The following is a 12,100-nucleotide window of genomic DNA, read 5'->3' on the forward strand; positions in this document are numbered from 1 at the left end:
CAACAGAAGCTGGGCATGAGCCGCACGCAGCAGGAGTCACAGGGACGGTTTCATCTTCCCGACGTGGGAGGGAGGGAGACAGCGGCCGAGGGACCCTCGGCGCCGGGGCACGGAGAGGGGGCGGCTTCTTGCAGGGGGAAACTCCAGCGTGTTTTGTCCCCCACCTTCCAGAGCATGCTCAGGGATGTCACTGAGCAAGAGCCGCCCCGCGCTGCCCAGTCCCCCAGAATGGGGGGCACCTGCCTGGCCGCCACCTCCTCCAGGAGAACAAGTGACAAGAAGAACGTAATTGAAAAGAAACTGGGACTCCAGCAAAGTGTCAATGCGTGAAACCTTAAAACGATGCGGGAAATCCTACGCGAGGGCTACTGCGGCCAAAGAACGAGGGGGACGGTTGGCTTGGAGAAGCACAGACGTGAAGGTCACTCCAGGGCGCCCAACAGAAACACGGAGATATCTATATACAGTATGGTATAGTGGGTGCGACTGCAGGCGCCAGGTACCGCGCGGCCTCAGGAAGGCAGTTTGGGCTCTATTCGCAGAGAAGCTTCATAAAGGGTTTCTTCGTCCATCACAAAGGACTGGTCCAGCAGGTACTGTGTCACCTGGAGAAGGAGAACCCAGCCGCTAGCAGAGAGGACTCCCCTCTGCCACAGCCGCCCATAAATGCCGGAACTGGGAGGTGATAGAGGCCAGAGCAGTGAACAAGTGGCAGAGCAACACCTGCAGCTCCTGCCAACCCACCAGGCCCTGCACCTGCATCTAAACCCTGGGCTGCAAAGTCCTGCCTAGTCCTCAGCTGCTTCTCTGACTTTCTTGCTCAGTTTTCCTCCCCGGCACCGGCCACACTCCTGCAGACGGGCAGCAAAGGGCAAGGGAGCGCAGGGTGTGAGGGCAACGATCCCAGGAGCCACCGACACTTGTCATTCCTTCCCGTGGAAGGGCCCTGGGGGTGGGGAAAGGTGCATCTTCTCCTTTCACGCTGACGTAAAACTGGGTTCAAGTCCTGAAGCTGCAGGAAGCTCTGCGGCAGGACGCCCGCTCTCACTGCACACAGGTCTCTGCCTCGGCCCACGTCTGTCCAAAAGCGGCTCAGGCAGGGCCAGCTCCATCCCCAGCGCCCACCCGCTCCCCAGTGCTGCTCCCTTCCCGTGCTGCATGACCCTGGCGACACACCAGCCCCAGCTCAGCAGGACCGTGCTGGTCCGTGCCCATGATCATGGTGGATGCGGACAGACCCAGAGCGAAAGGATGGTCCTGTGTGCTGGGGAGAACCAGCAGCGGAGCTGGGGACAGGCAGGGACAGCAGTGACATGTTCTGGCCAAGGCTGGGACAGCGAGAAGTCGTGTCCTTTTGCTCTGTCAGCAATGCTGGGCAGGTGGAGGGCTCTTTACAGTTTGTGTGGCACGAGAAGCACCAGAGCAGGGAGGTCACTACCTGACTCCTGTGCTTGTCCCCCTCTGTCACGAGATGTCCCACCTGCACTGGCTCTGATAGCATTTTCTGTCCTAAATTCCTGACAGAAGCACCAGATCTTCCCCAAGGGAGCTGCCATGAATCAAAGGCTGCTTAGACCCTGCAACTGGAGTGGGAGAGAAGGAGACGGAGCGCGTGGTGCTGGGGACAAGGCCGTACCTTGGGCTGGTGCTCAATCTTGTAAGCAGTTTGCTGGAACTGGCGGATCTCTCTTATGATGTGGGAAATCTGTCCAAGAGAAACCACAGAAGCTGTTCACAGCACAGCTATCATCACCGGCAACATGTCCCAGTACCCAGGAGGGTGACGGGCAGCGGTGGAGCTTACTCCATTCCCGCCTCCCACCACAGCACCGTGTGAAGGGTTTTTTTGTTCCTTCCACACACATTTCTTGCCAGAGGCAGCCCCGGCTGGTACCTGGGTGCGGGGGGATGCGTGCGGCTGGGGTTGGGCGGGTGATGGACTGCAGAGGCTGCACAGGGGGCACAGAACCCAGCCAGCACAGGAGCACTGAGCCGTATCACCTCGAGCCAGCCCCTGCACGCCTGCAGCAGGGCTGGGACACTCACCATCCGCATCTTGGAGAAGTTCACCAGCCCGTCCTCAGTGTAATTCGGGGTACCCTCCTCGATGAACGCCAGGTCCGTCAGGTACATTCCCAGGTAGGGGACACATGGAGGGTCACAACTTTGGGAGCAAACCAGAAAAAAATAAGAAAGAAAACTGCCTTACTCAGCAGCTTTGGAGCAGGGAGGAGGGTGGGACTGCACAGCGATGCACCAGCCCGTGGGGATGCACCAGCTCCAGGGCAGCTCAGCGCCCCACTCCTTGCGCCCACCTCCTGCTGCACCCATAGCATCTGCTCCCCTGCACCCACCAGACCCTGCTCCCCTGCACCAAAGAGACTCTGTTCCCCTGCACCAGACTCCGCTACCCTGCACCAAAGAGACTCCGCTCCCCTGCACCCACAGCACCTGCTCCCCTGCACGCACCAGACCCTGCTCCCCTGCACCAAAGAGACTCCGCTCCCCTGCACCCACAGCACCAGTGCTGCCACAAAGGTCCAGCTGGCTGGAGTGACAAGCATTGGCTGGCAGGAAACCCCAGCTAAATACTGTACACTTGAGGGTTTAAACTATGAGCCTGTAAGAAGAATGAGAAAACAAAAAGGCTTCCTGGTGCCTCACAATGGTTTCCCCCTGAGCAACTCCTTTTATTCACTTCACTCTGCTGCTCAAAGGAGCAGCTCATTACTCGGGGTCACTTTGCAAACCGCTGCCTTTGCTGCTGCCCAACACACTCCTCGGTGTGGGCTCTGCAATGAGGTGGTGAGCAAAACCCCAGCCCAAGCAGGGCAGTGGGGTGGGACTGGTTTCCCTGTCACCACGGGCCCCAGCTGGCTGTCACCCCCCACAGCAACCGCAGGAGAACCCATTCACTCACTTTTTCAGTGCTTCCCTCAAGTTCTTGAACCTGCCCTCTGACGACACCAGCTTCTGCAGCTTATCGATCAGCGCCTTTGTCTGCAAGAAACACAATGCGTCACTTGGATAAAGCCCTGGGGGAAACCCCAGCCCTGTAGCCAGGGGGTGACACCTGCGGTGCCACGGGGTCACCCCATCCCGCTCTGCTGCGCTGACCACCACAGCCGTCACTCCTGCGGCTGCTCCACACCTCTGAGGGTGCAAATCCTGCCCTGGCCATTACTGCAGCGCCTGGTGCCAGCCAGGGGAGCTGAGCAGGCTTTAGGAGCATAATTCCTCCAGTGCATAACAAAGGCTGTGCACTTGTTTTTGTCCCCTGCCTCCCACCTTCACCAGTGCCTCTTTCAATGTGCAGATTTGTCACTTTGCAGCAAAAGAGATGGTGTTGCCAGTTCTGAGAAGCCCACACAGCGGCTCTGGGCTGTGCCAGGCTCTGCACCGTGCAGGTACCACCTCCTTCTGCACCAAGTAGCTCAACACAAGGATTCAATTTGCTCATCCATAACTGGTCTGAGAAGCCCAGAAAGCCAGTTCACAGATGTGTGTGTGTGTGTGTGTGTACCCAGCTACAATGACCCTTCGGAGGTTTCTCTAACTGCACATCTGAGCTGCAGGATGAACAAACCCAACAGCATTGCAGGGGCTGAGCTGCTGGCATGTCACCTCCCTCCTGGGAAAGCCCTACAAGAACCTTCCTCCATCTCCTAACTGTGTTGGTCAATGCACATGTCTCCTGCTATTCCAACACCATCACACTGACCCCAGCAAAGCCCCCAGGGTGGCTCAGCCCTATGCCCTCACCTGCTTGGAGACCTTGAGCCAGGTTTTCTTGAGGCGGAAGATGGCACTGCGGTTGAGGGAGGAGGTGACCTCCAGCACCGCGTTGTAGTTGTGCAGGCACCGGCAGATGTCGGCCACTGCCACCCACTTCTCGATGGCGCTCACCCGCGCGTTGATCTCCTCATTCCGCAGGATCTCCGACGCAATCAGGTTACTGACCTTTAGGGAGACACCGGGCGCCCTGCGCATCAGGGGGATGTGGACACAGCTCCTCACCCTCCACATCACCACATGTTTTCAAATTATTTCCATTCGCTGCAGGAGCCCCAGAAAGAGCAACTGCAGTTGCTCAAGTTTGGGTGTCAGAGGATGGACCAGACTCTGTTCAGTGGTGCCCAATGCCAGGGTGAGGGGCAACGGACATAGACTGAAACACAGGAGGGTCCATCTGAACATGAAGACAAACTTCTTTGCTGTGAGGTACCAGAGCCTGGACTAGGCTGCTCAGAGTGGGTGTGGAGTCTCATTCTCTGGAGACATTCAAAGCCGCCTGGAAGTGATCCTGTGCAATCTGCTCCGGTGACCCTGCGTTAGCAGGGCTGGGGCTGGGTGATCTACAAAGGACCCTTCAACCCAACCAGGCTGTGATTCTGTGATCCTGTAACTGCACCAGATGCTCCACCTGCACCAGTTCACCAGGGCACGTCCATGGAGCGTGGGTGGGGGCAGACAATGCTCGTCCCTCCCAGTTGCAGGTGGCTGCGGTGCCTCTGCCCGTCCCCCCCATGGCTGCACTTACATCATTAAAGTGTTTTGTGTTCTTCATGATGTAAGGAGTCCTCTCGTTCTTCTCAAGCTTCATCCAGCCTTGCCCAAAGAATTCTCTGCAAATGACAATGTGCAGGTCAACATTTGCTTCCCATTTTGCTGGGATGTCCCAGCAGGTGGAAAGGGTTTGCAGCCCTGGGTTTAGCCTGAGCCAGTCTGGTGGGAGGGAACGGGCAACCACAGAGTCTGGGGTGATCAGAACAGCCCTTCCTTGCTCATGGGGATCACTCACTCGTATGGGATCTTCTTGAAGACCAGGTGATCCAGCAGCGTCAGCTGTTCTGCTATTTCCAGCGCCGAGTGGTTTTCAAAAGGTTCTGCTTTGACTCCCTCAGCCTGAGTGACAAAGCAACAACGAGGCTCGTGGGTTAAGAGCACAGTGAGAACATCCACATTTCACTCACATAAAATCAAAGCCCAAGTCGGGCTCCCAAGCCAAAGCTTCTCCCCAATGCAGCTGGCACGTGCAGTTCTGTGCTGGTCTGACAGTCCAGAGGAACCATGTCCTGCCAGCGCCAACACGTGCCGGCTTCCACAGCCCCGCGAACAAGAGGGTCTGAGTTGTGTTATCATCTGTGCACAGGCACAGACACAAACTTAACTCATCTTCTCCATTAAGTAATTAGGTGTGAGCTACAGAACAGATCCCTGCACGCCGACTTCTGCAGCCACTGCCTTTTTGTTCTATGTCTGTTTAATTATTATAACAAAGCACCAGGGATCCCAGCTGGAGCAGCTCCACCAAGCTGCTGCCTTGGCCTGGCCACCCCTGCCCGCAGCTTGGCCAGTGCCACCGGCACCCTCTGCAAAGCGGGCTGGGGAAGCACAAGGGCCCAGACACCCATGGGTGAGCCGGCCCCGGGAACCCCCCCGCCAGCACCAGTTACCCGCAGCTGCAAAATCCCCTTCTGGCCACAGGAAGGGGTTGCAAAAGGGCTCCTGGGAGCAAACACCAGCTGGGCTTGCAGGAGAGGCTGCAAGGGCGGGTGCACGGTGAGGGGGTGCAGGCATCAGGAAGGTGGGTGCACAGTGAGGGGGGGAAGGCAGGTGGGGTGGGTGCACACCAGAGGGTACAGGCAGCAAGAGGGTGGGTGAACACCAGGGGGGAAGTGGGAAGTGGCAGTGGTGGCACCCAGCAGCAGTGGGGCCATGCAGGAGGGCTCCAAGCACCCTGGGGACACCCGGCCGGGGGCGCAGCACAAAACATACCCCCAGGGCACAAGGAGGGCGCTGGGAGACCTCCAACCCCCACCACCCCAATGTGCACCCCAAACCCCAGGGCTCCCTTGTGTCCCCTCCACGCCTCTAGCCACAGCTCGCTGCTGCTTGGCTGCTCCACCACGGGACAGACAGAAACCCTCAGGTTTATTTGTCATCTCGTCTCCAGGGGAAGTTTCCAGTTCCCACGGTTACACAACAGCTTAAAACCCCCATGGGGCTCCAGCCACTTCAGCAGCCGTGCCAGGGGACAGAGCTGCTGTTGTTTCAGGTGCACCAGCCCAATCTGAAGTGGCTCTTGGGTTTTCCTGGGAGCAGACTTAGAGCTTTTTTAATGCAGGAAGGTGGCAAACACACCGCAGTCACCCTGATGGTTTTAAATCCATCGCATGTTCCCAGGGCTCTGCTCCAGGGGAGCAGCACCAGCTGGGCCAGCACTGTCACCTGGAATCAGCATGTGACTGCTCTGGCACAGGGCTGGGGACACAAAGGACATGGTGGAGACCACAGGGTTTTCCTGGCCCCTCAGGCAGCAGCAGGCATATCCATGTTTCCACTCCAGTGGTCCTGCTGACAGTGCAGGAGGACTAAGCAGACAGTGGGCCGATTGGCATTGCCCCTGCCCGTAACAGATGTGGCTGTGCTCACTGCTGGCCCTGTCCCCATTTTACACTGGAGGTGGTGAGAGCCTGTCCCAGGTTGGCCAGAGAGGTGGTGGATGAACCATCCCTGGAGACATCCCAGGCCAGGCTGGACGGGGCTCTGAGCAACCTGAGCTGGTGAAGATGTCCCTGCTCACGGCAGGGGGGGCACTGGGGGAGCTGGGAAGGTCCCTTCAACCCAAACCATCTGTGATTCTACAATCCCCGGGAACCTTCCCCTGCTGTGCAGCCGCATGCTGGACACTGGGCTTGGAGAACTGCTCTGGGCGCGGATCTTTGATCCCGTACTGCCGCACTGAGCTACCAGGCGCTGTGCTGATGGGGAAGGGTATTTACCATCTGTACAACCTCTTCCAGCGTTATCTGATTGTCTCCTGGATCCTCCTGCGTCAAGGTCCTGCGGCAGGAAAAGACAGTGTTATTGAGTGCGTTTGCACTGACCTAACTCTTGGTGGGTGTAAGAATGTTTCTAAGTCACACTTCCTGTTTTAAAGAGGAAAAACCCCTTAACGGAGGTCACAGCTGGCCCTGCATGTGGGGACAAGGGTGGGGGTCACACTTCACCCGTGGTCCCACTCAGGTCCCGATGTGCCAGGGGAGACGGACGCACCCCACAGTGCCCGTCCTCCTGCCTGGCTCCTGCCTGGCCCGTCCTCGACACCTTGTGCCAGCTCTTGTCCCTGGTGAGAGCAAGATGTGGCTGCCGAGAGCCCGGCCCAGTGCCAGGAACAGCAGCTCCCCCGGCCCCGCACCTGATGATGTTGGCGGCCGCCTTCCTCTCCTGCGTCAGCAGCTCGGGGTCGTGGATGACCTCCTCCAGAAAGCCGATCACCCGGAACTTCAGCTCCTCATTGCTTTCAAAGTCCTGCCCAAGCAGCACAGTCACAGTGCTAATGGTCTATAATTTAAATTAACACTGATTCCCAGCAGTTCTGCTCCCTGCCGTCCAACCTGGCCGAGATCAACAGCCCCACGGTGCTGGAGCAGGTGGCTGCTTGGCCGGGGCAGGAGCTACCTCTGCCCCCCAAATCCCAGCACACAGGGACTGGCCAGGAAGGCTCCAGGCTCCTTCTGTACAGCTGCATTGGCAGCACTTCGCATGGGGGCTTCCCAGTGACAACCAGTACAGCACCACTCCCAGTGCCACCAGCAACTGAGAGGGACAGGGACAGCAAGGACAGCCACATGGTTTCCTAACCCCGACCCCAGCCCCAAACCCCTTCACAGGCACCAAACCCAGCTGCTCCCCTTCCCCCAACCCTGCATGGGTGACCATGGGTCCTGCTCTCCCCTTCACACAGCGAACATGCAAATGCAGCAACCCAACGCCTGCCTCCCCACCCCATGGGTTCCCCACTCCCCTGCTTTGTGTTTTCATCTCCTCCCTATGTCTACTCAATCACTTAATTAAAAAAGAAGTGCCAGATTGTCTTTCTAGATGGAGCCTCGTTGAGCCACCCGGCACGCAGTGGAATTCACACTGGCGGGGAGGGAGGGACCCCCCACCACCCACCTGCGAGTGTTTGGAGACCCAGTGTCGCAGCACATTGAGGACGCGGTTGGTGGCCGCTCTGCGGATCACAAACTCCTTGTCTCCATTCCGCTGGTCCGTCGGGAAGCCTGAAACTGTGGGGAGCCCTTAGTGCAGCACAGCCCTGTCAGGAGCCGCTCCCAGGGGTTTCAGGGTGCCTGGCAGGAGCAGCCCCATGTCCCCAGAGTCCCCAAGCTGCCTCTATTGCCAGCGCCAGGAGCTCTGTGTCACCAGGGTGCTCACCCACAGGGGCCAAGGTTTGGCTGCAGCCTCCGTGGTGCTCGGGCATTCCCGGGACATGGCCCAGAGCGGTGTGGGGCTGGAGGTGCCCTGCCCCCTCCCAGCCAGGGGGATCCTGGGGACAACCCCCCCACGGATGGTGGGAATGGGCACCTCAAAATGTGACCCCGCTCCTCCAGCAGCCGGGGCAGGTACCTGCGCTGGCCAGGGACATCCTGCGGTACTTCTCCTTGGTGGGGGTCCCCTCGTTGGCCCCCGCTGTGGCGATGGCGAAGGCGGATGCAGCGGACAGGGCGCTGCGGGTGCTGTCAAGCTCCCGGCACGACGTCATGACCACGCCGTTGTTGTAAGAAAACAGCGAGAAGTCTGGGGGGAGAAGAAAGGCAATGGCACTGGGCTGGCTGCTGCAGCCCGGCCAGGTCCCCCCAGCCCCTTGCAGCCCCCAGGTCAGGGACACCAGGAACGGGGCTCAGGGAGGAGAGGTGCAGAGGGACAACATGGGGCTGATTTCCCCCCGGGGCTGGGCCAAGGAGACAGGCAGGTGTGATGGCACCACACCATGAGAGCTGATCAGCACAGCTCCAGCAGGATTAAACCACCAGGAGCTGCAGGAGAGACTGCAGCAGATAAACCGCTGCTTGGTGCCAGCCCAGACTCACGTAACTTGCTCCAAACACACCAGGTCAGCCCCAGAACAGGGAGGGGTGAGGAGACCTGGTCGGACACGCAGACCAGGTCCGTGATACGAGCCAGAGAGTTTGGCATTTTCCTGTCCGCTCACAGGAAAATAAAGGGTAAAGTCCAGCTCCTTCTCACTTCTGCTTCAGTTTTACGCCTGCACCACCAGCAGCTCTGCGTGGCCAGGGTCACAGCAGCCCTGAGCAGGACAGGTCATGGTTCACTTGTTACCTGATGAATTTTTGCACTTGACGGACTTTGGAGTTGTCGGGGATTTTGTTGGGGAAGTTTCAGCTTCTGCTTCATCGCTCTGGTTGGGATCCGTGTCCGACTCTTCCCTGACAGACACCTCAGAGCCTGGGAGGAACAAGGAACCCAGTTACCATCACCACTGGGCACCTGTACACTGCAGCCACATTTTAACTCTTCTGGATTTTCCTAAGGTCTGAACACACTGGAGACACAGCAACCAAGTATAGGAATGGTACAGAGTCCTGCAACTACCACAGGAATTTTTGGATGTTTTTTTTGTGGTCGGGGGTCTTGGGGGTGTCTTTTTTGTTGTTGTTTTGTTCTTACAGGTTCTGCAGCTTTTGGGCAGCACACAGCCCACGGGAGGCTCCCATGCCATGCACTGCCAGCATGGGGCTGTGCCCAGGGCAGGGGGCACAGGAGGGGGTGGCATAGCCCGCAGCAGGGGGCAGGATGACGCTGGGGTGCAAACGGGGGGTCCTGGGGTCTCCACTGCTGAATTCAGCTGTGGCAGCAGGTGCCTCATCTGCTGCTGCTTTTGTGCTAACAGCCGGGGACCTTGGTGCAGGGCACAGAGGGACAATGACCTGTGGCCTTTACGGTGCTTTACTCACCTGCCTCCGGCTCTTTTCCCCCAATATTCCATTGCTGCCACCACCGCTGCCACCACCTCTGCCACCACTGCCACTGCCACCACTCTCCCCAGCACACAAGGGACAGCTGTGTGCCTGCTCATGGGGCAGGGGCTCTCTGTGCCATCCCTCCCAGCACACAGCTTCTGCAAATCCCTGGGTGCAGTGTCCCTGACCCCCTGCACATGTCCCCGTACCCCCTGCAAAGCACCCACCGAAGCCACCACCCCTGCTGCTCAAGCCAGATACCCACCCCCCGCACTCACTCTGTTTGCTCGGCGCCGACTCCTCCTGCTTTTCTGTGGCCGCTTCTCCTTCATCGGGGATTTTATTGGGGAAGTTGCTGGACACGTACAGTTTGTTGATGTCCAGGGTGGTCTTGCTGAAGGGAGCCATGGAGGAGTACATGCTGGCGTAGCCGTTGGAGGAGCAGCTCAGCGCCGCCAGATCCAGCGCCTTCCCGCCGGTGATGATGGGGATGTTGAGGGACAGCTTCCTCCGCCGGCTGGGGGACGAGGACTTGCTGATGGAGAGCGGGGGAGGTGAGGAGAACTTGCGGTTGGCACGGGGGGACTTGGGGGGCTCGCCGTACAGCAGCTTGTTGTTCTGGCTGTTTGCAAACAAGAGCTCCAGGGACCTTGGCGGAGAGATGGGGAAAGGCCGAGCTCGCACTGACTCTGCCAGAGTGGTTGGTGTGATCCCCACTATCAGCTCCAGCAGCGCTGGGTCTCCAGGGCATCCCCCGGCACAGCACAGCCAGTGAGAGCCCCGTTACGTCGCTGCCACCACTTGGCCCTCCCAGGAGTGGGGACACCGGCACGAGTAGAGCTTGAGTTTATCTGCTTCCCCGATTTCACAGAATCACAGAATAATTTTGGTCAGAAAAGCCCCTCGAGCTCATCGAGTCCAACCATTACTCCAGCCCCGGCACTGCCTCATGTCCCTGAGAACCTCATCTCCACATCTGTTCAACTCCTCCAGGGACCGTGACTCCACCACTGCCCTGGGCAGCCTGTTCCCATGCTGACAAACCATTTGGAGATGTCACAGCCCATGGGGACCAGGTGAAACAGCCCTGGGGTGGCACTGGGGCCAGGCAGGCCTGGGGAGCAGAGGTCTGACTCAGGACAGAAGAGGGGACAGGGGAGCAATGCCACAGCTCCCCCATCAACCCAACCAGTCCCTTGTGGAGAGGACAGGTCACCAACACGGGCATCGCCACAACACCGCGCACAGCCTCACCGCGCAGGGATGGCGCTGATCGGCTTCTTGTAGATGGTGATGAGCTTGTTAAGGACGACCAGGGCAGTGGTGAAGACGCGGTAGGAGTGCAGGAAGGTGTTCAGAAAGTCAATGCTCAGGAACCGCAGGTCTGTCAGCCTCTCCAGGAGCCGCTCCACGCTGGCATAGCGGATCTGCAGGACCTTGCAGGAATTCATCGTTTTACTGAACCTAATGTCAACATCATCACAATACAAGCTGGCATCAGACCTGCAGAGAAACAAGACATCTGTGGTTCCAGCCTGGAACGAAACCAAGAGCTGCTTTGCACGAGCAGCTTCCCCCCAAGACACACGGGGCGCAGGGGACACAGCGCAGGGTCCTTGGCAGTGCAGGAGCCTTGTTCCTGCAGGTGTCCCTACATAAAAACCAGGTGAGAAGGCTGCTGGGGGAAGGCTTGGAAATCCGTACTCCATAACGGGTGGGAACACTGCACGGTGTTCAACAGGCAGAGGTTTGTGCAAAAAATGTGGAAGGACTGTTCCTGAGGACACCCATGAACCGAGACTGTTCCTGTGTGCCACAGCAGGGCTGCAGCAGGGACACCCCATCCTGCCCAGCCACCTAATGCCACAAGTGTCGGGGATGGGCCCTGCACCCAGCACCCCTGGGGACAACAGCCCCATGCCCCTCTTCTCCAGGGGTATCACCCCCACCTCTTCACTATTATTATTTTTTCTCTAACCTGTCCTTTCTGAGATTTCCATCTCCCCAAGCCCAGTCCCACGCAAACCTCCTCTCCCAGCTAACGAGCGCTGCTAATCACCGTGCTGGAAGCAGCACACCCTGTGCTGTGCACACGGGGAAGCTGCTGGGTCTCAGCACCATGCAGGGTTCAGCGGGGGGTGCGCCATGGGGGTCCCGGCACGGTAGCACTCACTTGATCATCTGCGGGACCGTGACCTTGGAGTTCTCCTCGAAGGCGTTCATCATGAGCCCATTGCAGCGGATGTTGTCCACGCACTGCAAGTGACACAGGTGGGAGGTGGGAGACGGCAGCCGTGAGGATGGCCCCACTGCCCACCAGACTGCGACAT

General features: G+C 58.7%; 1 protein-coding gene across 1 annotated transcript in view; it reads right to left on the bottom strand.

Annotated features, from left to right (window-relative positions):
• Positions 1-512: 512 nt before the first annotated feature.
• Positions 513-12,100, bottom strand: part of RASGRF1 (Ras protein specific guanine nucleotide releasing factor 1) — a gene marked incomplete at both ends in the record, with an annotated part of 32,194 nt that continues 20,606 nt past the window's right edge. Inside the window, 15 exons of the mRNA XM_080351553.1 lie at positions 513-605; positions 1,637-1,705; positions 2,047-2,164; positions 2,921-3,000; positions 3,763-3,960; positions 4,541-4,625; positions 4,802-4,905; positions 6,786-6,846; positions 7,202-7,314; positions 7,963-8,069; positions 8,416-8,586; positions 9,130-9,255; positions 10,049-10,419; positions 11,025-11,273; positions 11,944-12,026. Of these exons, the coding sequence (XP_080207679.1) occupies positions 513-605; positions 1,637-1,705; positions 2,047-2,164; positions 2,921-3,000; positions 3,763-3,960; positions 4,541-4,625; positions 4,802-4,905; positions 6,786-6,846; positions 7,202-7,314; positions 7,963-8,069; positions 8,416-8,586; positions 9,130-9,255; positions 10,049-10,419; positions 11,025-11,273; positions 11,944-12,026 (2,028 nt within the window). The remainder of the gene's footprint in view (positions 606-1,636; positions 1,706-2,046; positions 2,165-2,920; positions 3,001-3,762; positions 3,961-4,540; positions 4,626-4,801; positions 4,906-6,785; positions 6,847-7,201; positions 7,315-7,962; positions 8,070-8,415; positions 8,587-9,129; positions 9,256-10,048; positions 10,420-11,024; positions 11,274-11,943; positions 12,027-12,100) is intronic.

The sequence above is a fragment of the Nesoenas mayeri genome (assembly GCF_963082525.1).
Source record: "Nesoenas mayeri genome assembly, chromosome: 11".
Classification (NCBI taxonomy): domain Eukaryota; kingdom Metazoa; phylum Chordata; class Aves; order Columbiformes; family Columbidae; genus Nesoenas; species Nesoenas mayeri.